Consider the following 27,659-nt stretch of genomic DNA (forward strand, 5'->3'; position numbering starts at 1 on the left):
AGGACAGTCTATTGTTATCCACCACTGAGGTTTAATGGTAGAAAATGGGGCAGCATGAGTAAGTGTGCGTTCTATGTATGTGTGTGCGTGCAGTGGCGGGTGCATATCGAGGCAGAGAGATTGAGAAAGAAAAGGAGCGTCTTGCCTTGATTATAAATCAGAAGATGAGTGAGGCATGTCAGATCTATAAAACTGAGCTGTAATGTTAAAATGTCTCACCTGATAATTACCCAGGAGAGAGCAGCAGCGCCTTATAAAGGACCCTTCAGCTTTCATAAACTAGGTGGTTGATTTCAGCGTTCAACAAAAAACTATTAAAGAGGAAATTAAAACCTGAGTAATTAATTCTAATAATATAAATTAGCAAAGGGAATGAATTTCCATTTGTTTTTAGTACCCTTGTAAGGTTACATGGATATATTATGCTATGGTTTACACTTTTCTTTCATCTAACACATTCTTAGATCTATTACTTCTGAGCAGTATTTAATGCAAACATGTCATCTGCATTGTCCAAAGCAGACTTACTACAAGCTACAACACTGTGAAGTGATGATACTGTATGCATTTATGTAGAATCCACAGCCATGTATGTAAACCTTGATTTATTGAAAACATGTTTTGTTCAGAATGTCTTGAAAATACTTTATCAGCAATACTAAACTGATACAACAAAAGGGATTAGATTTGAGAAGGTAAAACGTAATTCACTGTACAATCTGGGTTTTGATTGCATGATACAGTAAGTATTTCCTTCACTGTTAAAAAAAAATGATGCATGCAATCTTAAATGTTTATATAGAAGTCTATGGGAAAACAACCTGCACCCGACAAAAATAAAGCAAAAGAAAAAGGAAAAAACAAACAAAACAAAACAAGGTATGAAATCTGTTTTGTAAAATCAATTTTGTAAATTATGCAGATTTTTAAGGTCCACTCTTTGTCACCTACAGTTTTAAAAGTGATTGGTGAAAATGTTCGTCCTGTTCCTTCTTAACTGGACTTAAACAGTATGAAAGGTGTCCAGTAACAAGTCCAGTGTCTTAGTTGTTGCTAGAACTGCAATCTTCTGGACAGAGACCTCTGATGTTGTGCTTAGAATCTGGTGGAGTCTCTCTCCCAGTTTGGGGGGTTACAGCTTCTGATGTAACTAATACCACTGGGATCACTTTGGACTTTACCTTTCACATGTGTTCCTACTGTCTGCTCTATCAACCACAAGCTGATGCTTTGGCAGTCTGGTGGGTTTTCCAATGCTCTTCTGAGCATTGGAAAACGGTCATGGTCACGTGTTGACTTATATACCTAATCGGCTTGGTTGCTATAATGCCTGATAGGAATTTGTGTTCTGTGGAGAGGCAGGTAATTGGCTGTTACCTGCCTTTAGGGGATCCTTCATGATCAGGATTGTTCTGCCTTGTCTGGATGAATACCTGCTATTAGCAGCCCCTTATTCGTGCTGCTCTTAGGTCCAATAGCCACTTGGAGTTTGTGTTGTGTGACAACTCTTTTTCCCACATATTCTTCAAAATTGTTCCGTTTCAGCTCCGGATCGTTTTCAGTTGGGTTGATACCTTGTGTTTGGCCATAATCTTTAACCTCAGCTCAGTAGATGCATTGGTCACTGCATTGCTTTCTTCTGTCAGGGCTGGCTTATTATGTCCATACTGCTCACTATTGTTCCCAGTGTGCTATCGCCTCTCAATGTCCAGCTTTGTAGTGTTCTTTCAATGATGTTATTACATTACTGATTTATTCCCAAATTGTCTGCCTTTGTTGGCATAATTACATAGGTTCCTGCTGCTTTATCCCTATTTGTTATCTGCAAAACAAATTAAACATAACAACAGGTATCTCTAATGTTCAGCTTGAGAGGCAGGGATCAATACATTCAGTTTAGTTTAATGAGTCATTATAAACTATTAAAAACTAAAGTCACTAATTTTTGTTTTGAAAGTACACAGAATATTTAAATATACTTAATGACAACTCTTACAAAGTTCAAATAGGCTGCTTATGTTGTGTAACATTACCGGCAAGTGTAGACCTGCTAACAGATCATCCTAGCAGGATTTTAGATGGCAGTGTCAAATGTTCTACATAGACTGATTGGGCTTTAGACTGATGAGTAAACCTGACAAAACTCTCAAGATTAAAGCTATGATGACACTGATGAATGAAGACTGGAAACACCGATGAATAGAGATCTAAAACCTTCAATCACCGGCTGCAGAATGACAGTACTTCCCTATTTAACACTTTTATTCTCAAGAGAATACCAAGGGCAATTTGGCTCAATAGCCTGAGCTCTTGAAGATGGATGCGCATTTAGATCCTACCATACTTTACTCAAGTATTTAGTACAAATTATAGTCTGAATAATGTCAACCAATGTGTTTCTTTTAATGGCAGGGATTTCTGAATCACGGGAAACACTGTAATGTAGCTGTGTTGTCAAGGTTCTACATAAAACCATCATGACGATGCAAATTTAGTATAATTAAGTTGGCACAAAATGCATAGCATCTTGACAAGTCTGTTAATCTTAGTAATTAAGAAAAGAAGTAAGTGTTGTTCATTCAGCATCATATTCGGTCAGTGGCATAACTGATTGCATGAAAAACTGATTTTCAAGTGCAGTTTGTCTCTGAACATTCCTACAAAAGAGAAATATTTCGAATTATATACAGTGCTGTGCAACATTCTTCAGGCACATTTTTTATTTCTTTTGTTCTTATATTTTAAAAGTGTCTGGACTTCTTTAAAATTTCTTGAAGATATTTCACCTCTCAACCTCTCATCTGAGAAGTTTCTTCAGTTCTAAGAGCAACTGGTGGAGAGTCCCAGATTTTTAAGTCCTGTTGGGAGTGTCCCTAAGAGGATCCTGGACCCCCTGTTGTTCCTCTTCCTAATCACACAAGCAAAGGTGTGAAAACAGGTGTGGGTCACAATCAGCCAAAGTTTTGGGTGAACCTGTTGTGAGACCTTGCCCCACCCTATCATGTGACTTACTGAGAACAAATGACCTAAGATGTGAGTGGGCATTAAAGTGTCTGGGAAGGGATCTCAAAACTGGATTATAGATGGCAGACAGTTGGTGTCGTAAGCCACCGCCTCTGTTTGAAGATGGTTGTTCACAGTGGACATAGATGGCTTTTTCACTCCTCTTTCAAACCCTCTGTCTTCTCTGTCCAAGAAGTGGACATTGGCATTCTCAAAAAAATGGCCTTTGTCCTTTAGATGCAGGTGTACAACTCCAGATGCTCTTCTTTCCAAGCTCCTTACACTACGATGACCTGGATGACTGAGAAGCCTCACAGATATGCTTCTTATAGTTTATTAAACTGTGAATAAGTATAAAAACACACCTAATTCATGTCTTCACACAACTTAACATAGAAACTATTTTAAATTGTATCTTTTGGTACCTTGTTACAACAGTTTAGTTGACTATACAGAAAATTCCAAAATTCCAGGCTATATTTTACCCAATGGTAGTGGGCATGTGATTAAAATTGATAGAATTATGAATGCAGAAAAGTCCAGCCAGATTTTAGTGGATCATGCAATACCATCTGGAAAGCATCTAACTGGCAACAGCGTCATTTTTCCAGCACAAAAGTGATGCCTTACATGTTATTAATGCAACAAAAGTGTATCCTGCTCGAAAAATGTGCCTCTTCAAAGTCCAGACCTCATCATGGCAGACAACATCCAGAGAATTGTATTGTATGCCCTTTAACAAGACTGGAGAACTATGCCTGAAAACTGCTTACAGAAATAACAAGAAACCTTGCTTAAGAGAGTTCAGGCTGTACTGGAGTTACTTATACTATCTGGTTACACCAAATATTAACCTTTGAATTATACTCATGTTTTAATAACTCAGTGCACATATTTCCCATTTTTCTGCAGAATATAAAGAAATGAGAGGTTACTCAAGACATTTGTGTAGTACTGTGGAGACATATGTTTGTGATTTAAATACAACCACTTCCTGGGGCATTAAAAACAAAGGTTTTCCAGACAGTTTCCACTGTGTGCAAAATATTTGTGGCAGTTTAACTTGAAAGAAACCTGAGACTGGCTTACCCTTTGATAAATCAGATCACTTTTCCCACCACTGAGATATAACAAAACTGATAAAACTGAACTGTGATTAAACACCATGTGCAGAAATATATGTCTACAGGATCTACTTTTTAATCCTGAAGAGTTTAACTTTACCTGACTGGGCTGCTGCTGGCATCCAAATCCTGTGCAGTCACTGCTCCGATGATGGTCCCCGCAGGTGTGTCCTCATACACATCCATCACATAGGAGGGCTTATTGAACACCGGAGGCTCATCCACATCCAAAACGTTAATCTTCACTGTTGCTGTGTCTTTGAAGGCCCCAGAGCTCTGAAATCTTGGATCCAGGTGAGCGTTGGAAGCATCTACCTTAAAGGTATATGCCTTCTTTGTTTCATAGTCCAGAGGCTGAGTGAGGGGAAAAAAGAAGTAATTTTTACCTCCAACTTGTTTGCAAATCATAATTGTGTCATGTGTTTGCACTTCTGATCTAATGCACTTTTGGTGTAGTGTTCATCATGTACGTGCTAAGAGCTCTTGAGGAAAATGCTGCAACTCGATATCAGCATCGCTGTTGACAGCAGTTTCCTCTCACTTCATTTTTGTTATATTATCATTTTCAAGCATGAGTAACTGCTATCAAATGTCAACATCAGTCTTCACATTCAATAAAAAACAGCATTACGTGTTATTTCCTGTATTTATTCAGTTTGGCAAAACACATTCAAGCGGCATTGTTCACACCTGCCTGCGAAAAAAGCAACAACTGATATGATAGGAAGGATAATGATTGTGTGTATGCTTGTTGTTTACATGACAGGTCACTTGGCAGTTAATAGTACAGTAGCACCAAGTTCATGAGACACATATTGCAGGTCCTGACCAGGTCAACGTTTCCCCCCCCCCTCAGGGTGATTAAGTCAAGCAGCACTTATTTGGTTCAGCAGGACTTCACCCCACATACAAGAGTTCTCAAACAATAGCTTCAGAGTTCATATGTTCTTCCTACTTGAGCGTCTGACATATCAGCTCAGGGTCAATTAGTGAAAAGCGAGGGGTGGAATGAGCGACCTCGGCATGTCTGCGAATGAGGTGTACACATCCGACAGCAATGACACCCGTGTTCGTGCTTCTGCCTGTCTCCTGCCCTCTCATGTGTGACCAACCGTACTTGGCGAGCTTGCAGTTGGTCACGCTCTACTGGCCGGGAGTCACATGAGAGACATTCCTTTCTGTGTATTTCAAATTGACTAACATGTAACCACTATGGCAGCAATGCTATCTCCCTGCCTCAGGTCTTTGGCTTCTCTGGCCTGCTGTTTCAGAAGACACCAAGTGAAAACAGCTGGTAATAGGGCTGCAAAATGTTCTTATGTGAAGAGACAGAGGCTGTGGGAGAGTGGGTAAGCTGGAGGATGCCTAAAATTGAGGATTTTTTTTTTTTTTGCCATGCAAAATGAATATGACTAAATCATCTGTCCAAATTAAATGCACATGAATTAGCAATGTAATTAGAGTCCAACCACTAGAAATAATCAGAGGCTGTGCAGTCATGATTTCACAGTGATAACAGATGCTTCTCAAGCCCTCTGTCTCTCTTCCATCTCCACGGCTTCACAGTCTTGCACTTGCAGCAGGTGTCCATAAAAAGAAAAAAAAAAAGAAAAAAGAGAGCGAGAGCACTATGTGAAGGCAAGCCAATCTGAAAGCAATCATTGACCATCAACCACCATGATTGGTTTGATTACAGTGCACCAGATGCAACTGGCTAGGCACAGCTATAAGATTCTTTAACAGGAAATACACTCTGTCCCTTTCAATCACTCTCAAGAGGTGACAACATCAAGGGAAGACAGAGCTCCCTGAAGCAACAGTCTGGTGTAAAAACTGAATTAATTGTGGGTGTCAGTCAAATTCTGATCGCCGCAATCAAGCGAGAAGTTTCCCCAAAGTTACACCGACACCTGCAAAGTAGTCTGAAATGTACAACAGTCAGTGTTTACTGAGCTTCCTGCTGTGAATTCCTGGAAACCAGCATCAAAAGGAAATCTCTGTGCTTTTGTTTCTTAAAAAGTATGTTTGAGAGAACTGAAATAACTGCACCAATAAGATATTTAAAACAGTTCTCATTACCTGAATTTATACGATTCAAACCCCGCATAAACAAAGCAAAATGAATAACATACTAATAATAGGCCCTCTGGCATAGTACATCATACTGTGCCTGGACCGGCATCTGTAGACAGCCATGCATAGTTCAACAGTAATACTTGCACAGGTGGAGAAGGAGGAGGGAAGGCGGTGGTGGGCCTGTGGACAGCAGGAGGTGTACGCCCGGCCTCATTAGCCAGAATCTCACTGGGGATAGGGAGAAGCTCTGCTTTCCATCTCAACATGCTGCATCACCACAATTAGGATACAGGCCCAAAATCTCACCCTTTATAACTGTCTAATTTTCTTGTAATCCGCAGCTAGCTGAGGACAGTCTTGCGGGATGCGATGAGGAAATGCTCCTTTCACACACCGACTTTGCCACAGTTTTGACACAAATCTCCTAGCAAGCGCAGCTGGTGTCTTGGAGCTCCAGCTGACAAATGACTTTGCATAAATAATGCCTGAAAACAGTTGAGCATGAGCAATGCTATTTAATTGCATGTGGATTCAGGCATTTTAAATGTGACTGTTTTAATAAGGCACTCTTAAACTGCAGCAACGCTTAGCCAATTTTGTCAGACTCAAAAAGTTACCTTGCTATATCTTAAAACTGCTGGTTGGTTTATTCGTTATTACTACATATTTATCACATATGAGTTATGATTCACATATTCTTGTTTCTTTTTTTCTCAACTTCTTTGCTTCTGCAGTTATACTCTCTGCATTTGCATATTTGCAAATGTTTTAACATTTCTCACAAGCCGCTAACTACAAGGTGCTCTCAAATCTGTGCATTCACATTCACCCTCCCATTCACAACAGCTTTGTTTGACAAAAATTCCTACTTATTAAGATGTCCCAGGTTTTATGCCAAGAAATTAATAGTATGGTGCATTTCTTTGAAAGATGTGTGTCTTTTCATAATTATGAAACACTCACCTTTGTTAGCTGAAACAGCCAATGTGGCAACTAGAAAGTGTTTTAAATGTCATAAAAATATTCCTGCCCTGAATCATTTTATGCAACATTTATCACATTTATAACATTTTGCTCATTATGAAACTTAATTAAGTTCATTTGACATGTTTATTCAGTGTGTAACAATTCAACAGAGTGGAAGACTAAAATATAGTGCACAGGAGACCAGAAAAATAATATAAAAAATCCAAACCTTTTAATACCCTCCCCATCATATTGTTTTAAGCTTACCAAACACTGCCAGGATATTTTCTTCTACAGTATCAAAATAAAGAGCAGAGCTCTCAAATTCTACACTAGCATTTGAAAACTAAAAACACACAACAAACACCCCGGCATGATAGAGCACGTATTAGTGCTTTATTATGGCTTTATTATTTTTTCTTTTTATGGAGTACTATGGCAGACGATTGAAAGGTTTTGATATCGAGTCTCCTATTAAATGAAAAGAGATGACAACACGGGGGCAAAGTGCAGTTCATTTACATCACAAATGGAAGCGGGAGATTAGACAATGCATGGACAAACCATCGAGCAAATTCCACAGTGCAAACAGTAATGTTCAGAGCTTCACGGCCTTTTAAATATGTCTGAGACACATGATGGTCCAAGTATGTCTGGGATAGCTGTGGTTAAATTGGAATAAAATGGGACCAGGAGGGGGTAATGAGAAACTCTGAGTTAATGAGAAGACGTACTAATGTGTCAACGCTTGACTTGGGGAGAATCAAATCAGACCTGCAGGCCATAGGGGAAATTTCCCAAGAAGGAAAAAAAAAACAGCCATTCATTCTGTGCCTGCATGTATCATTTTAGGGTTTTTTTCTCCCTCTCCTTCGAAGATGACCTACTTATGAAGCCAGCTCTGTATTGCTAAGTATTACCCATATCCACACATGTATATTGTCCATAAACAAGTTGCATACCATTCAATTACATGTTTAAAGTGTCTCATTATTGCTTCAGTTGTTATGCACCTTTTTATGGGTGACTGCAGACGCAACAAGGAAGCGTATCAACGGCGGAATTTGTAAGGAGGACAAACCAAGTTCCTCTCATGTCAGTGCTACTGCTCTTCAACATCACAACAGAACATACTTGAAATTCTAGACATGGCGCAGCGCCCTTTGATATGTAAATGTGCACCTTCATTGCACTGGCAGTGATACTGAATGAAGGAACTTTATTTATTTTTTCCTTGCCAATTGAACCTGTTATGTTCCAAGGGAATTTGTTAATTCAGAGCTGGGGACTAATCACAGCATCATAGTCTCACAGGTACAGTATTATCCTTCACACACGTTAAAAAGTCCTTACATCGACAGATTCCCATGTGTGAATACAGAACAATGGATGAGCTCGTTGACGATTTATACTGAGATATTATAAGGGCAAGTCCAAAAAAAAAAGTAATTTACGTCTCACTTGGCACTCATTTCTGTTTCTACTCGCGCCTTCGCAGCTTTCTCTCTTAACAGCATAAAGTGTTAGTTGCAGCTGTTGTTGTTTTTTTGTTTTGTCTTGTTTTTTTTTACCTTGGTGGTTATTTTAGGGATGTGAGAGGCAGGATGATATGCATATTTAATAAGTTCACCGTTTGTTTGTGCATTCACTTCAGTATACTGTAACAATAGCAGAGTTCAATACTCTTCTTCAACTTCAGCTATGCTCACCTGCTAATGGGGGGGGGGATAGTTTTCTGCCAATAGCCGGGACTGTATCTAGTCTTTCCCACTGACGAATCATTATCACAGCACAGCAAGCCATTAGAGGGCTGATTTTATTTGTTTGTGCTGAATGCCTGTGTTACCTGAAGAGGGCCGAAGATTAAATGGGTGAAAAATCCAACAGTGTTGGTTAATCTGTGATGTGCAGAGCGGCTTTAAATCCGTTTAACCACAGTATTATATATTTACAATACTGCTTATGAATCACCAACCCCTCCAACCCCCTCGAGAGCAAATCAAAGTTAAGCCAAACATGCCCAGAATATTACACATTTCTAATAGCAGCCGCGTGAGCCAACATATTTCTCTGAATAGCAAAAGTGCGTGTTGTCTGGATGCTTATTTCTTGTGAGATCAATACCTTCCGAGCCTACATGACAGCCAGTCCAATAAGCTAAACACATTATTTGTTGGATACAAAGTCGCTTCAGATTCCTCTGAGATTGTGAGATGAGCAGTTATGAGGCATGGTTTGTCGCCGGTTTAGTAGGGCTGTCTAAAATGAATGACACCTTCATGAAGTCACCGCAATCATTGACTGACAGTTCGGCGAAATTCGGCCATGCAGAAGAATACTTAAGCCCTGGGGCCACAATTGTGCTATCAGCAGTCAACTGACCACAGAGCACAAAGAGCTTATCATCAGTAGAGAAAAGCTTACATGCCCCAGAGAGCCATTTCATGTCCCTGTGAATACCAGGGGGTCCTAACACTGCGGAGAAGAGCTGCTCACTTTATTGTGCTGCCATCAGTCACATCGGTTTGTGTCCTTGGCTGCCTCGAAGCATCTCCATCCCCCCAGTGTTCACAACAGTGGAGTGCCATGTGAGAGCCTTGCCAGCAGCTCTGTCCACACTGCAGTTGAGTAGAGTGACTGTGAAAGACTCGCGCTGCCACTCTTAATAGGACAGGGTTAGCCATGAGATGAGCCCCGAGACACTAGTTTAATCTATAACACCCACGCCTCCCCAGGCCACCGGAGAGAGAAGGCACTTCATCGACTCCTAGCACCACCTCAGCCACCTCTTTGTCACTCTCTCTCCTCTTTTTCTCTTGTTGTACGTATTTGCTCACAGACGGCACATGCAAACACAGACGTGCACACACATTGCTCCCTGCTTGGCGTCTCGGCAAGGTGTTATTCATGTGTTGGACACCTGAATCTCCCGCTGTGCTGACATATTGTTTCCTGCTTCCCCCCATCTCTGGACTCCTTTTACACCAGGCCTAAAATAACTCATTTCACCTCCTACTGGAACATTCGGCACGTTAATCAATAGATGAGTTTCAACTCTTGTCTTTGAGCAGGACTAGGTAGTATCATGCCACTCCGTGGTCTCTGTTTTTTGGGGGATTCTTTTTGGCGTGTATGTTTGTCTGTTTTTGTTTTTTATTTGTTTGTTTGTTTGTTTGTTGGGGGGGTACTGTAATTATCCTATACAAATATATAGGTTATGAGCATTATATGTTTCAGATGGTTTTACAATACAATGACATGTTATTTCAAGACATTTGAATGAATGTGCCTTTGTCTAATCAGTCTTCTTTGTTCTTTTGCATTCAACCAATATTCTTCACAGTTTTTGGTCCTTCAAGCAGCTTGTTCATTGTGTTTGTCGTTTGACCTTTTTTTTAAGCTAGTATCTCAGGGAGATTGAAAGGCGCTAACAGCATTCATGCTCTGAAATGATTACTGTTCAAACAGCACAGTAATGACATGTCTGATGAAGAAATTAGACTGCAGTCACTTTATGGCTTCAGTAAAATTAAGTCCTTAATTGATGGCAGGAAGGCTGAAAAAAAAGGCTTCTTCTCTCAGTACAGTCAATTGACTATGGGGAAGTCTAAATATGGACATTTTGAGCAAAGGCAAACCAAGCAATCAGTCGAATTTGTTTTGCTCCCTATTGGTGGCACACTCTTTTCTTAAATGCCATGCAACACTATAACATTAATCACTTGAACATGCTGTTCTTTGGGAGCAGAAAAAACATGTCACCTTATGCAAGCTGGATGACTCATTGGCTGACTTTGACTGCTGCTTTATTAACTCAAAATCTTGAAAGACATTCTTTCTATTTACATTTAAATACATTAAATAATCCAGCTTGTACGCTAACATAGCATCTATAAGCAAGAGTGATGGAGTCTTGAATCTTATAGACTTCTTGTATGAAGTATTATCTCAGTTAAAACTTTTCAGATATGGTCTGAAATTTGCTTGTGACAGCATCAAGCATTGATGCAGATTTGTCAGCCCCAGAAAAGTGCTCTTTGATTTGGTAAGTTTGGACGCCAGTGAACTTACTTTCATGTTCAAGAAACCAGTCTGAGATCATTTGAGCTTACTTACAATGTGGCCATAAAGGGACAGACACAGTCAACAACAACAACCAGGGAAGCTGTGGTGTAGTGTTTAAATCATGCTGAATTTGTACTAAAAGTGTTCAAAGTGTGCAAATATTGCATCAACACCACCAGCAGCCTGTTGTTGGCAATATGGATCCCTATTTTCATGTTTTTTGCACCAAATTTTGACCCTAAATTTGACTGTCAGAGAAGACATTTTTTCAGTCCTCCGTACCATCCAGTTTTGGTGAGTTGTGGCAAATTGAGGGCTCAGTTTCCTGTAATTAGCTGACAGGAGTTGTACCTGGTGTAGGCTTCAGCTGTTCCATTCAATCTGCTTTGTGTTTTAAAGATGCTGTTCTGCAAATCTCGGTTGTAACAAGTGGTTATTTGATTATTAGCTCCAGGCAGTTTGTCCAGTCTCCACTGACCTCTGGAATTAGAAAATGATTATTACCCTGAGAACTCCCACCCACTCAATGTTTTTTCACAGTCTTTCAGATTCTCTGTAAACTGAAAGATTTTTGAATGGGAAATGCCTGTCTGATACCAAAAACCACAGCACATTCCCCTTTATTCCCTATCCCTATATCCCTGTTTCTCAGTTTGAACCTCAGCAGGTCATATTGACTTTGTCTACATGGCTAAATTTACTGAATTGTGGCGATGTGGTTGGTAACACAGTGGCTGGTGAGTATATGCTAAGTTTGAAACCTTCAAGCCATTTTTTTCTTTGTCAGATGTTTCAGCACCAAGGACAGAGTGACAAATGACACCTATGTTCACGGACTCTGTAAAACTAATTATTTCTTTTATAGTAAGCACTAAACTTATTTCTATGTAAAGTGTACTTTTGCTATTGTTGCATGTATGTTTCTATAAATGTGGCACAATGCAGCACAGAATTTAAGCACAAATGCCTACAGCGTGGACACATTTTCTGTGTATTTGGTTTGTTTGAAAGTTGGTATTCTTAAGATGAAGCTTGTCTAAAGAGTGTCTAGTTTACGCTTTGTGCTGTTTATAAATTTTCACTTTTTCTGTGCATTTTTATGCAGTGATCTTCCAACACTGCCTTGACAACCAACTTAAATATACTAACAATAATCTAACAATCCTAACTGATGACTTCAAAATCCATGGCAACCGATTTTTAATAGACTGGACCATTAAAGCTGAGGACAAATCTCTATACAATATGTATTTCATTAATCCATTTTCACCCTCATGTTTGTAGAGCTTCAGCGCAAAGGTGTTAGGCTTGCCACAGAGAATAATTGGAGTTCAACATCTTGTAGCATCAAACCACTGATTAATAAACTTACTCCACTCTTGCTAAGGAATAGCCAGACCATGAACATAAACTATAGAAAACCTTGACAACCAATCAAAAACGATGCCAGACATGACACCATTGTAACAAAATATCCAACAGCAGCTCAAAACACTGTAATATCCAAAGAACCATATCATATTTGTCTTATCTAATGATGTGTTAAATTTATTTATTTTATTTTATTTTGTCTGAACTGCCAGGCACTGGAGATGAAACATAGCCATTTGGCTAACTCTGGCATATTTACATTGATATGTTCAATAATATAGACTGCCCCTTTTAAATAAAAATATTTCAATTCAAATTTATTTAAAAAAGGAGATTTGCCAGTAGGATGCCCAGATACATGTAGGTGTAAGGCAAGATGGACTGGCATGGAAATGCTGTTATCATCTGAGGTTACAGGAAATCTGGCTGAGCTGTCCAGATTTTCCCTAGCATATTGCATACATATGTTCTAGATATATTATTTTACCAACCCCAGTTGTCTATATATACTCATGGTTAAGCTATAGATACAGCAGCTTGCAACTGAAGTCGTCTGTACTTCTCTACAGTGGTTTATGGACCACTGTCGCTCTCTGTGGTAATGGATTTGGAAGTGGTGCCAGAGGTTTGCAGCAAATGCTCTTTATTCAATGCACTGTGGCCGCTGGGGGCATTCAGTTTTTACAGGGAGGAGATAGTCCTGTATTAAAATAGATTCCCTGAATGTGAGCCAGCAAATATTAAGCCACACAAGCTGTCATTAAACAATGCTGTTCCTTTAGGCCTCGCACATTTCAATTACACATATCTGCCATCTTTTTTTCCCTCCCAGGAGAAGGCAAATAAACAGGCAAATGGACAAACAGCATTCAGTCTGACTGAAAACTATTCTAGCGTCGTAACCCAAGGTTATCATGCAAGATCTCTCAATGTGTGGGTGTGCGAGTCTTCTCCATATACCTATAGTGGTATTTGAACACACTGTGTGCCACTGCATGCTTTTCCATGTACAGTATGTCCCTCTGTATGCACACATTTGTCAGTACGTCTCTTTGGGAATTCATTGGTGGATTTACCTATTGTCTCCCATAATCTTATGCTTTGCAGATGGGATGTACAAATTCCCCCTATGCCTCTGTGCCTCTTTTTTACCTCTCTCCCTGTATTGGTAGACTGGGAAACAGATGATCATCCTTTGAACCCAACACTCAGCCTGATCCTCTTATCATAGCCAACCTTCCTGAGTCTTTAATTTGAGGTCTGCCAAACTCTGCTCTGTGCACAATGTGGCTCTTGTCTCTACCCCACTGTTTTTAATGTGTGTGAGAGGAAGGGAAGTAAAAAAAAAAAAAAGACAAGAAAGACAGAGAGGGAGGGGAAACGGTAGAGTGAGGGGTGATCTGTGCACATTTGCACACCTGTCTCTAGGGATAGTCTATCAACCTGAAAAAAGACAAGTCCGTAGGCAGGTCAGTATTCTGGGGAACACAGTGAACAACTCTTAAAGGCTTCATCTCTGGCTACCTGCTTCCCACGCCTTTCCAAGGCAATGCTCATTCTTCCTCTTTTCTCTTTCTCACTCCTGCTAATATCGTAATACCAGATGGGACGGAGCACGTGTTGTTTGGCAAATTACCCTGTGGGGGGTCTGGTCAGTTAGAGGGGCTCAGAATGCCTCCCTTCAATGCTGGCTTTGTACAGAACCATGCTACTGTAGGGGATACATCACAATGCTGCATTGTTGTTATGGCAGCATATCAAACATGGGAAGTAAAACAATAGCAGGAAAGATGCATCCCTGCCATCCATCGAGGCTATGCCTGATGTAAACAAATAACTGTCTTCATTTACATTATAATTGCCTCCTGTTTCATTCTGTTTTTCCATTACTGTCAATGAGAAGGTCACGATATAATGATCTACAGCTATGACTATATCCACTATTCGCTTTCAGTGTACAGACGCGTGCCTATGATCTACACACACTGGTTTGCACATGTTCATGCACACACGTATAGAGCATACTGAGGGAGCTCTTACACTAAGCAGTGAATCAATTACTCACTCAGCTGCATATTTTTGGAGGATCAAAGGATCACACACCTTTGTGTAGTCGTGTGCTGGGGCATGTACTAAAAATGTACCAGTTAACGAATACCTCAGTCTGATAGATCAGAAAAACAAATGCAGATTCGCATTCCCCCAAAGAAAATTTTAGACACTTACATCAGAAAAAGCCTGAAAGGCACAAAATACAGACAGAATTGGCTGCACCTTTTTTTCAAATACTTCTGCAATCAGATGAAATAAATGCTCCGTCCCTGAATAAAATGAGAGACAAAAACGGATCTGTTGTAACTCCTTAGCAGTGATTTTTTTTTAGTGAAGAAAGCAAGTTTTAATGTGAAACCCACTTCTTTAACTTCTACAAGTGATTTTTCATGTGAAGGAAGACTCTTTTTATACACAATTACACACAACCAAAAATAATTACGAGACAAGAAAAATTTAATGACATCAAATGAAATTAAAATTAAATGTTGCTGTTAAATAAGTATTTAAAAAGAAACAAAAAAACAGAAAAAGTTGTGGCTTATCGATTACATATGTTCCAACACATTTAAATGTTTTCTATAAAAGCATGCTAAGCATAATCTTTAGTCACTGACATTTATATTGTCTTCTTTTCCACAATGCTGACATTTTCTGGCTTTTTCATCATGCAAATGTAGCTTTCCTTTGCACTTTTTTCCCCCCTTTTCTCTTGAATCTCAATACCACTGATAGAAAATGCCATTTAAACTCACCACAGGGGTCTGCTGCATCCTGCTAAAGTGAAATACGCAAAAGAATACGAAGGTATCAGTGTAACAATAGACTTGTGTCAGCTGCTAAGTGATTGAGAGCTGATATTTCTGCATGTTTCTTTGTCCATGCGTTAGAGAGAAAGCGAGAATGCATGAAAAACTTTATATGAGTGCATCTGTGTAGTTTCTTGTGTGGGTAATTTTAACTTTTACACCTTCACATTATTTGTTCTCTATTGTTACATGACACTTTCTGAGATAGTGAGCCAAACATTTGCCAGCTGTTCCAGTGATACTGGCATGATGGCAGAATTGTGGAAGCGTGAGCATTTCTGTTTATTATTTATTGTGTTATGGCTCCAAATGGCAATGAAAGGTATGAGTTTGTGCACTGCTGAAAACAACATATTGCACAGTATTAGTTAGGCCTGTAATGCTTGATGCTTTCATAAAACAAAACAGAGTGGAGAGGCAAACAAATCAACATCAGGAAGCTCGTGTTTCTGTGTACATAGGCACTTTGACTTTGATTTTGATTAATATGGCCCGATGAAGGCAAAAAATCAATCCAGTGGTAATTAAAGTTATATAAAATTCTATTAATGCACTTTTTTGTGATGCATGCCATCATTCTAAAAGCTGTACCTTTTAAGAGATGGCCGGTGAAACCTTAATGAGACTGCAATGTGACTCTTCTCTGCCCATGCAGCACTCACCCACCCACGGCAATTGACTTGAATGCTTTCAATGTCCAAAGAGAAATATCATCCTTTTGCTGTGGGTGTAAGAGTGACATTATGTCTATTTATGTGTGTTAACATACGTTGTTAACCAGATTTATCACAAAGAAAGGGTCACAACAGAACAGAGCATAAATGATTTTAATGAGGATATTCTGACTTGAAGAAATTTAGAGGTTTGCTTTTTTGTGTCACAGCTCTTTGTCTAAATCTAAAATTGGATTTTTCTCTCTACAGATAACACAGAATGGCTGAAAAAGCAAAGAATCAAGGTGCTGGAATGACCAAGACAAAGTCCAGAACTCAGCCTGATTGAAACACTTTGCTGGGACCTTGCTTTTGGTTCCTTGCTGGAACCAAAATTCCTCCACAAAGATGTGACGAGACTGATAAAGTCATAGAAAAAAATGATTACTTCAAGTTATTGCCGCTAAAGGTGGTTCTACAAGCTGTTGAATCATGAGGTGTACTCAGGCGTTAAAGTGGACCAGCAGAATCCGGTACAGCGTTCCTGCACCTTGAATTAATGAACATTTAAATCTGATAGACAGGTTAATGCATATTATTGCTGAATGAGTTCATTTTTGTGTCCTGCAGCCTGTGTCCTGTAGCTGGCTGTTGCTTTCAGTAATGGCACGAAGACACTTATTCAGCAATGAGAAAATAATGAAAAGACCTGGTCACACTCTTTTTTTTCTTCTCATCTTTGTGATGTATTTAAGGTGCAGATGTAAATACACTCGATCACTATACAGCATCTAGCTAACACCACAGAAGTGGAATGAAAGTAAATGAGAGTAAAGGAGGTAAATTGTTTTAAGTAATTTCAAATGTAACTTTTCAACCTGTTTAAAAATGACAAAAAAAAAAAAAAACACAAAAATGTTTCTGCACAGTTCTGCTTATTTTTTCAAAGGGTTTTAAAATCAGACACTGGACAATTGATGTATACTAATTTTGTGTTATTCAAATCCAAAAAATTGCAATGGATATTGGAGTAGCAGCACAGGTCACATTTTTTTTTGGTGGTCTTGAGCAATACTTCTGATGGTCTTTCAAAGTTTCCCTTTGGACATTGGCTGCTTCTTCATTTGCTTTCAGTACTTCTACCTGACTGTACACTTGTCTTACCACTTATATTCAAGTATAAAAGAGGCACCTCATTGGATAAACCAGTGTTGTCTCTATACATAACAAGCAACTTTGTAAAGACTTAAATTAAATCATGCCAAATTTGTAACTTGCTCCCTGTTACAAAAACACATCATTTGTTCTCATGTTTTGTTGGATTTATGATACATTCTGTCATAGTTTTGCATTTCAGCCAGTGGTGTTATGGATCTAGGAAAAATGAATGGAACTACAAACGTAGGTTTTAATTTACCATGTAATGCAATGTGGAAAGCATCTGGTTGGCAACACCTTGATTTTTCAGCATGGCAATGATTCTAAACACACTGCCAATTCAGTCGAACTATACCTGCACAGAAAACCCCACAATGGTAAGCTTTTGGTCATGGATTGGCCAACACAGAGCCCATATCTCAACATTAATGTAGCAATGTGAGATCATCATGACCAACATCCAAAGAAAAGCTTTGAATGTCCTTCAAAAACTAGTTACTAGTCCATGACAAGAAAACTTCAGGTTCAGACTATCTTAAAAAGCAAAAAGCAAAATTACATAATTTCCTTCATTAGGGATTAAGAAAGTATTCTGATTCTGATTCAAAGCTGGTCATGGGAAATACTGACTTTCATACCACAGAGTATCAGGACCACATTAAGAAAAAAATATATACATTATTAATCATTTTGAGAATAAAGTCAAAATTCTATTTCAGGAAAAAAGTTGAAATGTGAAGATTCCTGTTGTGGTTTTAAGAAAAAAAACCTGCAGCTGTTATGCTCTATACAAAGTGCCCTCTGTAGTGAAATCAATTACACTTACAGTTACAAGGAAATTATCCCTCTTTTAGCACATAAATACTATGTGGTGATAATTATAAGGACGTTGAAAAAACGGTGCAGAAATCTGCATCTGCTCAGAACAAAAAAAGCACACAAACTCTGAGTTGGCCAGATTTGTACAAAGCAAAATGGCTGGCAATGGACAAATGCAAGGAAACAATGGTTACACTCTTCTGCAATAAAGAGAATGTATGTTGTATCACACAGCACGACAGTGCCAAGGCATTTTGCATTTTGTTCTTAATGTGGCCCTAACACTCCTTTGTACTTTCAAGCTAATCAGACTTGTACAAACTCTGTTTTCCCCTAACATAGTGTGTCTCCATGTATGCACATTTCAATAAATCACTGAACTTATTCCCCATTTCCATTCCCCATAGGTGGCTGAAGACTTTTGCACAGCACTGTCTATACATATTTAAATGTAATAATGGATTGCATAATCAGTCTTAATATAGCTTCATTTTAGCAGATTAGAAGTGATTGCGCTGGCTGGACCATTCTATTTCTCTCTCTAATTTTAGTCTGTGGCTGTAATGGCCTTTTTTTACCTCTTGCAGTTACAGGCCCCCCTCGAAAATGTGATGACAGATCTCAGTGGGTTTATCCTAGGAGTAATACATTTCACTAATATCACTATGTGCCACTTACCATTTTGTGAAGTGATATCATGGCCACTCTAATGCTGTGTGTGGTGAAAGAAGTTGGTATTAAATGAGATACTTTTGCTCTGTGGTTCAAAACAGCCAGCAACCAAGACCTCTCGCTGTGGGTCACAATGCTCTCGATGTATTAATCCATTTAGCAGAAAGAACATATGGCATACTAAATGAGCCTTGACGTGCTGAGTGAATGCTTTATATAGCACAGGCGCTCAGAGAGAGTTATGCCATGTCTCCGTGCTGTGCTTTAAGGCATGGACAGCAAGGACTCAAGCAGAGAGCAACATCTCACAACTGAGAGATCACAGGTGTGGCCCTTGCATCTGCCTAGTCCAGCATTATACAACATAACATAAAGAGGGACTACCTGAACATTTTCACTTATTTGAATATTGTTGCTATGGCCTAAAAATGCTACAAAAACCTTTTGCAGTGCTCAAAACTCATAATCACACTACTAAAAATATTATCCATGTGGACATCCTGGGTGTAAAGATAACAAAAAACAATGCATGATGGCAGTAACGCGTTATTTGTAACGCGTTACTGTAATCTGATTACTTTTTTCAAGTAACGAGTAAAGTAAGGGATTACTATTGCAAAAACGGTAATTAGATTACCGTTACTTTCCCATAGGAATACTGCGTTACTAAAACCGTGATTTTTTTGCAAGAATGTCTCATGACAGTGACGTAAGCGAGTGCGCCGTTAGTGACAACAGCTGTGTGCAGATCAACAATGGATAATATATCGAGTGCGGAGAGAGTATGAGCGTGCAGCGTTTAAAGCGTGGAAGTACTGACCTTACTTTGAGTTTGATTCCATAAAAAGTGACAAAAACATGAGCGTCCGTTGTGCGTGGGAAGAAAACTTCTTTTTACAGCGAAAAAAAAGCCCTAAACAAGCACTGAGTGCACAAGGATATAATGGGAAATTCACTCGCGGATTCTTCCACTCACCGCTGCGGCACACCTGCACCAGGGGAAACCTCCGCCTACCCCACTCCTGCTTTACAGGTGAAAATAGAGCAAAAGGACCGCTGAGTCTTTGACTTTATTTATTTTCTGCTGTGTTTTACTTGCTTCTATTTGAAAGACTGAGTGTAAACACAATAAATATTTTATTTTATGTGCTGGAATGTGCAGAAAATAGGTTTAAATGTTAAACGAATTTATTCAAGTCAGAGAATGGTGCATATAATTAAATTTTTTGCTTGATGCATAAAGTTAAAAGATTAAAACTGATAAAACAAGTAAAAAAAGAGACTTTTCCATTTGATTACATTTTGTATGATGGATTATGCAGAAAAAGTAGAATTGGGCTGAAAGATCTATCGCTTTATCACCTCTTCAGGTTGTAAATTGTGTTTTTAAAAAGTAACTAAGTAATTAATTACTTTTGAAAATAAGTAATCAGTAAAGTAACTGGATTACTTTTTTGGAGAGGTAATCAGTAATTAGTTACTGATTACTTTTTTCAAGTAACTTGACCAACACTGGTAACTAAATATGCTCAGGTTACTGCAACAGCCTGACCCGTAGAGATTGACACAGTCCGGTCTTTTCCCATTTCTGGTAACTCAACGCTTTCAGCAAATGCGTGTGTTAATGTCATTAATAAAACACGCAACCATTATTTGAAACAATTAGCAATTCTGAGAAGCTACCTTTCTGAGAATGATGATCCCCTCCTGGTTGTGTTCATTGGTAGTGATATCAAACATGGCTCCTCCATCGCCCGGCACAATTGTGTACTCCACTTCTGCATTTTTTCCGATGTCCAGGTCATGGGCTTTGATTCTCCCAACAGCAGAGCCCACTGTAGACGATTCAGGCACTCTCAAGTGAAAGAAACCTGCCAACAACAACAACACAAAAATATGTTTATATAAATCAGACAGGACTCATTTGTTATCATCTGTTGTCATCAAATGGAAATGTAGAGCTCCTTACATCCTCTGTGCTTTAAGTATTCTCTCACCGAGCCAAGGATGTCTTATCCACCCACAGGCAAAGCAACTGATATTCTCTGTCTGAAGTCAGGCCTGTAGCTATAGGCATGATATTATTCAATTTTGACGTGTTTGGACATCAAGGCTGCTCGGCTCCTTGAAATTGGTTGGCTCAACCTGTAAGACCAACATACACAAGAGTCCAGGGGCTTTGATACTACCAACAGCAGACATTTCTGCCGAGGATTTGGGAAGAAATCCATAAGCAAACAAGCAGCAGGTTGATTGATTATCACTTACACCAGGTGGTGGATAGAAATTCATCTCTTTTTTTTTTCATTCTAAATTTCCCTACTCTGGCTCAGAAGGATATCAGTTTGAACTATCAGTTTCTGCTGCTGCCAGAGAAATTAAAACTTTACTGTTGCATTAAAAATCAAGTGCCTACACCTAGTGACTTCAAGGAGGTGGTGTGGGCGATTCAGTAGAACACTGAAAGTGGACCTGGAACGTCTAAGGGTAATTACACCACTGATTTTGTCCTTGCAATCTATATAAGTTTTAAGAAATCTCAGAATGATGCAATGTCAGAAGGCACTGCAATATTATTCATGATGACTGGATTAGCAAGCACGTCTAATCAGAGTCCAGCAGCTGAACCTGACCGCTGCACCAGCTTCACTGCTTTGCCATTTTAATAAGCAAATTCCAATCATACTGAAACAATACTTTAAAAAAAAAAAGCAGCAAAGACCAGTTACACGTTTTTTATTTGCTCAGCCTTTATTTGACAAATAAAATCTTGCTTGAACTTGAGGATTAGAAAGGATCAATAAAGAGAACAAAATGTGCAGAAGAAATTGTGTGATTGTGCTTCTGATAACAGTGGATTCCTACTTTGGTTCTCAAAAATAAATATGCTAAAACAAAACCACCAACTGTCCAATACCACAAGAAAATAATAGCGTACTATCTTAGGACTCATTTGTTATTCCTCAATTTTACTGTGGATCATAGCTTTTTCCTTCATATTGATCCAAGGATTGAGAGAGGAAAGCTGCAGCATATGTGTGAATCCAGGAGCTGTGATTAAATATAATCAATAAATAATCAAATACTCTCAAGAACATCCTGTCATTTCAAAGTCTTTTCAGGTTCGTGTCCTTTCAAGGATAGAACAAGAACTTTTTGTAAACCCCAGAGTGAAAAAAAAATCAAGTTATAAATTATTAGATGGTAACAAACAGCTGTTATGTGGCACTGTCATTGGGTTAACAAGCTTCTATGATTTAATTCAGCTAAGCCAGATGCAGGTACTATACACCGCTATTAGTAATGGCATCTGCTGGCTTTCCATCACAGAGGTTTAGGGGATTGACAGTTCCCAAACACATAATCTATAATAACAAGCAACGGAAAGACAGATGTGTGGTGGGTTCATACGGCAATATATTACTGAATCAGACAGAAAGAGTGCTTCTACTCATGACCACTGCACATTATTTAAACCTGCAAGCCCCATATAAATGGAAAAAAGAAGAAGACAAAGGCAGGATTTAGGACAGGGCAGAGGAGCCACCATACTTGGCCCAAACCTCTGTGCTGTGACAGCATTATGGAAATATCAGCTTTTCCTTGCAGCCAAAGGAGCTTGACCGTCTGACTGCATCTATTTACATTCAGAGGAGGCCATTCAGTGTCACCTGAAATACCGAAAAAGTCTGCATCAATACAGAGCAGTATTTGTGCTTTCCTGTCATACAGTTGCTGGCTTGGAATAGAAAACATTGTGCAGAGAGTTTAATATTTATGCTCAGTATATGCAGAGAAGCTTTCACAGATCAATGATTTTACAGAATTGTGGATTTTTTTCCCCTGCATGGCTTCTTACATGACCTGGTGAATGCTACAATTGAATTAATCTGTTTAGCAGCTTATATAAAATACTGAGTAAAATACTGAGTTTAAATACACTGGCTCAATCCCTGATGCATCAGCGACATGCTCAAATCTGATCCAAATATAGAAGGATGCCCCATGAGCGAAATAAAACCAACCCCGGTTTATTTGCCAGGAGTAGTAGCAGTAGATGCAATCATGCAAAACAAACAGGCCATTGCTTACGACTGCTTACGACAGTAAGGCAGTAATGACAAATAATGAAAAGCAATTACAAAGAGTAGATATGATGAATACCTCCTGCCCCGTTGTAATTGCACAGTGTTTATTTCATTATCAAAAAAATGTGTGAATCTGTATAAGGTCATCTCCATCATCATTGCTCTACATAACAGCCAAGACGTTGTTTTCTGCAAAGTGCACTCACTTTTAGAGAACCTGGGTGGGTTGTCGTTGACATCGCTGAGGGTGATGTTGATGGTGGTGGTCCCAGCCAGTCCCCCCAGCTGGCCCCCCATGTCCTTGGCCTGGATTAATACCTGGTACTGTTCCTTCACCTCTCTGTCCATATTGGGCAAGGCTGTCTTTATAACCCCTGGTGTACAGCAAGATTGATGAGAAATACAGATAATAAAGAAGAGATATAGCGGAGAAGGAAGAGCAGATAGTGAGAGACAGAGATGGAGAGATAGAGAGACAAAGGGAAAAAGAGTGGTGAACATAAAATTCTCAGAAAAAAACAGTTGATGCCAGATCCACAATTTACTACAAAAAGCACAATATATTTCCACCTAAGCAGCTGACTCCCGTGTAAGAAGCTGCATATGTGCTCAGACCAAGGCTGAAATAGAGGTCATCTTACAAACTGGAAACACTTGACATTCAATAGGGAGCTCTGGTGAAGCCATATAATGATTCACTTGAGGATCAGAGACCCTGAGATCAGAGAGCGTTTGTACTGCAGATTAATAGCTAGGTCAGTGGGAGGTTGGCAGGCTAAAAAGAGGCAACCAGCATAGGTGGGTCCACACTTTCTCCTTTTCTCATTCTACTCAATCTGGTGAGGATGTCCCATTTGATCCGCAAACATCTAACATGTAAGAATCCAAATCAAAGACTATAGTTATTTTTTTTTAAACTTCTGTCATCTTTTTCTTTTGGGAAGAAGGAGAGTGTCTCTCCCTGTGACATGCATGGTGATTTATGTATATTGTTGTCCTCCTGCCTTTGCTCACCTTTTACCTCCTAGTGTTTGTTCCCCTTGTTTATGTGCGTTTGTAGATAGCTGCAGACCCAGCAGGGCAAACATTTGCTTTAACAGTTTGATTTTTTTCCAGCTTCAGTTTGAAATACAGTCACAGTAGGTGCTCTGTAAAGCTCTGGGATGAGCAGCATAATCAGCAACAGATTCCACCATATCTGGCTGTGTGATATGTATGAACCTATTTTCATATGCTTTGAACAGTTCCAGAAAGCAAGCCAACAGCGGCCTACTACCAGCAAGTACTGGCAGTATGAAAGTACAGTATTCTTTATTTTTTTATTTCGATTTTTTTTTTAGATTCAGAGCCATCATCTGCCATGCTCCCCCTGCTGCCACTCCACAACCTTTTTAGTGCCATTTCCTTCACATGAGACCAAAGCACACATATAAATAAGATGGAAATAACCAACACTCTTAATGTCTCACCACCAGAGACAGATAGATACTGGTTAAAATTACCTACCTCTATATGCACACAACACTGGCTAGCCAGCATCTATATGCCTGAGATTCAGTAACAAAGTAATGACATTCACCATATTCAAGGTGAATGTGTGATGTTAGAGCAGTTTGGTTTTAGTGTAGCACATCCTATAATCCAATTTTAAACCTTCAAATAAATAATTCAGATTCTCAGGTCTTATTGCCCCAAGGTTAATTCTGAGGCCTGTTTTTCCCGAGTGTTAAATTCTCACACATGCTCACACGTTTGATAAAAACCAAATTCTCTTGGGACAATGCAAATTACATAAAGCCATATTTTATTCACAGTGGAAGACAGAAAACATAAATGTTTAAACTGGACATTTTACCGTTTCATTAAAATATTTGTTCATTTTGAATTTGATTGCAGCAACATATCTGAAAAAAATGGGGTCAGGTAGCGTCCTGACTTAGTGCATTTAAAACAAACTTTGGCCAAGAGAATTGGGTAGTGTTTCCTGATTATCTTCACTTAAGGCTTCTTCTTTGCGTGCTAGAGCTTTAAGCTGCATTTTTGGATATCGTGGATAACAGCCAGTTATTTCTGGAAGTGTTCATGAGATAATTAAGTGATTTTCATAACACAATCATGACTATTTTTAATGCTATATCTATGCTACAAATGTTCAACAAGTTGTAGATGCAGTTTTTTTACAAATTGGTGAACATCTGCTGATCTTAAATTCTTAGACACTCTGCTTCTCTAGAAGCTCGTTTATACCCCGTCATGTTACTGACCTGTTGCCAATTAGTAGAAACTTAATGCAAAAGGTTCCTCTGGCTGTTTCTTTTTAGTACCACTTAGTTTTTCAGCCAGTTTTTTAGTCATGTTACTGCCATTAAATTCAAAATGAGACAATATTTTTTAATGAAATGATAAAATGTTTCAGTTTAACATTTGATATGCTTTATATGTTCTGTTGTGAATAAAATATAGGTTTCTGAGATTTGCAAAACATTGCATTATTGTTTTGTTTAAATTCTAAATCTGTTCACAGCACACACAAAAAAAAAAACACAAGTACTTTACCTGTTTTGGGATCAACAGAGAAATAGGGTTGCCCGTGGAGGATGCTATACACCACTCTGGCACTGTTTCCATAGGTAGGGTCATCTGCATCTGTGGCTGTTACTTGCGTCACATATGTCCCTGCAGACAGGAGTCAGAAGACATATTGACTCGATCTAATCGCTTTCTTCATTAGACCGAGATCCAAACTCTTTGAACCTCATCAGTTTGCTAAACAATCTCACCTGACACTAATGAATGGTGAATCTCTGCCGAGAAAGCCTCAGCTAATGCGCAACATTCAGAGCCCCTGATGGAGTGCAATGAGCAATGAGGAGGAGTGCAGAGGAGAAATAATGTGCTGGGAAGTTGTTCAATTTTCTTGTTGTGTGTGTTGATTTGTGCATCGCTAAAAAGTAGCTGTTCTTTAACAATAGAGCAGCAGTTTTATGTTTTTGGTTATCAAAAACTCTTAAAACTCTTATGTGACTATTCATTATACAGTGTAACCATTAAGAAAACAAAGGGGCATGGCAAGAATAGTATTAAGATGGCAGTCTTCCAAACTCCTTCAGTAACAGGGACAGAATAATTACTTGTTGGATGTTTTGCTCATCCCTTTTAACTAGCTGGCAGTGAAAACACTATTTCACTAACACAATCCTGATTAAATGCATTGGAATTAAACAGATTTAATAAAAAGTTTCTAGTGTGAGGAAACAATAAGTGATGCCTTGACAGCATGACTGTTTGACAACTCCACAACTCATTTCTGGGGGTTCTCGTGCAGATGGACCAATTGTTTAGGAGGACTTGCAGACAGGTTAACATTGATGCTTCACTCGCAGTGCACATACGTCCACGTCTCAACCGCATGCCTACGTCTGGATAGCTGTGCACAATATAGCTGAAGCATTTATGGGATACTTAGTATGATCACGAGAGGCTGACCACGGGGACTGTATTTGCATAGTTGCTTGGAATTCTGCTAAGATTTTAGCTCTCTATAAAGAACTTGATGTATACTAAATAGGCTTTTCAGTCTGAGGAGATGGTAACAATGGAATTAAACATGGTGTGAGGGATTAGTGTTTCAGTCCTCCACATGTGCCTGATTAGACATACCTGAGAAGGACTGCATCATGTTACAACACGGTATACAATAGATGAGATAATACACTTAACACCTTTTCTGTTCATCCAAGGAGAGGAAATCCGCTTCAGTAAGAGCTCAGATGCAGAGAGAGTTTGAGAGACTTTAAGCACATCATACGCCTACGCAGCAGGCACCAACCTAGGTGTAGGGCTATAAACAAGTCAAATAAATTCTACTCATATTATTATTATTATGGAAATTCAAATGCATAAGTAGAAATACGATGAAAGAAGTGACTTCAAAGGTCACTGCTGGTAACATTTTGCAAAAAGGAAATATATTGTATTTATCTAACTTTAAATATTCAATTCGTTTCAGTCAGTATTCAAAAAAATGACGATGATGTGTTTCAGTAGAGTGTAGAGGAAGTCAAATGACACTGAAATGAAATATGAAGTAAAAAAAGACGAGAATGAATACAGTGAGCATCAGTCAAGAACTCTGGTGCATGGAAAAACAGTATATAAGGCAAGAACGGATTTTAACGAGCTTGAAAGTCAATGGTTGGTATCGCCACCTTTAATCTTCAACACAGCCTGAACTCTCTCAGGCAAACTTTCTTGTCCTTTCTTTAAGTAGTCTTCAGGAATAGTTCTCCAGGCTTCTTGAAGGACATTCAAGCCTGACAAGTGTCTTCAAAGAAACACAGACAGCTCTTCTTTGTATGTTGACTGCCTTTTGTTATGTCCTCTGTTAAGTTAAAGTTCAATAATGTTGAGGTCTGAGCTCTGGTAAGCACTGTGTCTTCTATACAGATATGCTTTCACTGCATTTACAATGCTTTTGTAAGCATGGCCATGCTGAAAAAATAAAGCTATTTCCAGTCAGATGATTTTCCAGATGATATTGAATGGTGGATCAAAATCTGATAGTAGTTTTATATGTTTGTAACTTAATCAATTTTGACCAGGTTCCCAATACTGCTAGCTGAAGTGCCTGCAAATGGCTGCAGACACACACTCTTGTACCTGACTCTGTACATATGGATAACAACTGGAACCAACAATTTCAGATTCATCACTCCATTAGACCTATTGACACTACGGTCCATTTTTGTCCACTTCGTCAGTGATTTGGCATACCTCAGCCTCCTCATTTACCTCAACAGCATT

General features: G+C 39.0%; 1 protein-coding gene across 1 annotated transcript in view; it reads right to left on the minus strand.

Moving 5' to 3' along the window:
• The window catches only part of LOC113029358 (cadherin-12-like), a 101,037-nt gene that overhangs the window by 19,031 nt on the left and 54,347 nt on the right, over positions 1–27,659 (minus strand). The window contains exons 4-7 of the mRNA XM_026180189.1: positions 25,413–25,532; positions 23,063–23,230; positions 20,452–20,639; positions 4,228–4,481 (exon numbers count right to left, since the gene is read on the minus strand). Of these exons, the coding sequence (XP_026035974.1) occupies positions 4,228–4,481; positions 20,452–20,639; positions 23,063–23,230; positions 25,413–25,532 (730 nt within the window). The remainder of the gene's footprint in view (positions 1–4,227; positions 4,482–20,451; positions 20,640–23,062; positions 23,231–25,412; positions 25,533–27,659) is intronic.

The sequence above is a fragment of the Astatotilapia calliptera genome, chromosome 9 (assembly GCF_900246225.1).
Source record: "Astatotilapia calliptera chromosome 9, fAstCal1.2, whole genome shotgun sequence".
NCBI lineage: Eukaryota > Metazoa > Chordata > Actinopteri > Cichliformes > Cichlidae > Astatotilapia > Astatotilapia calliptera.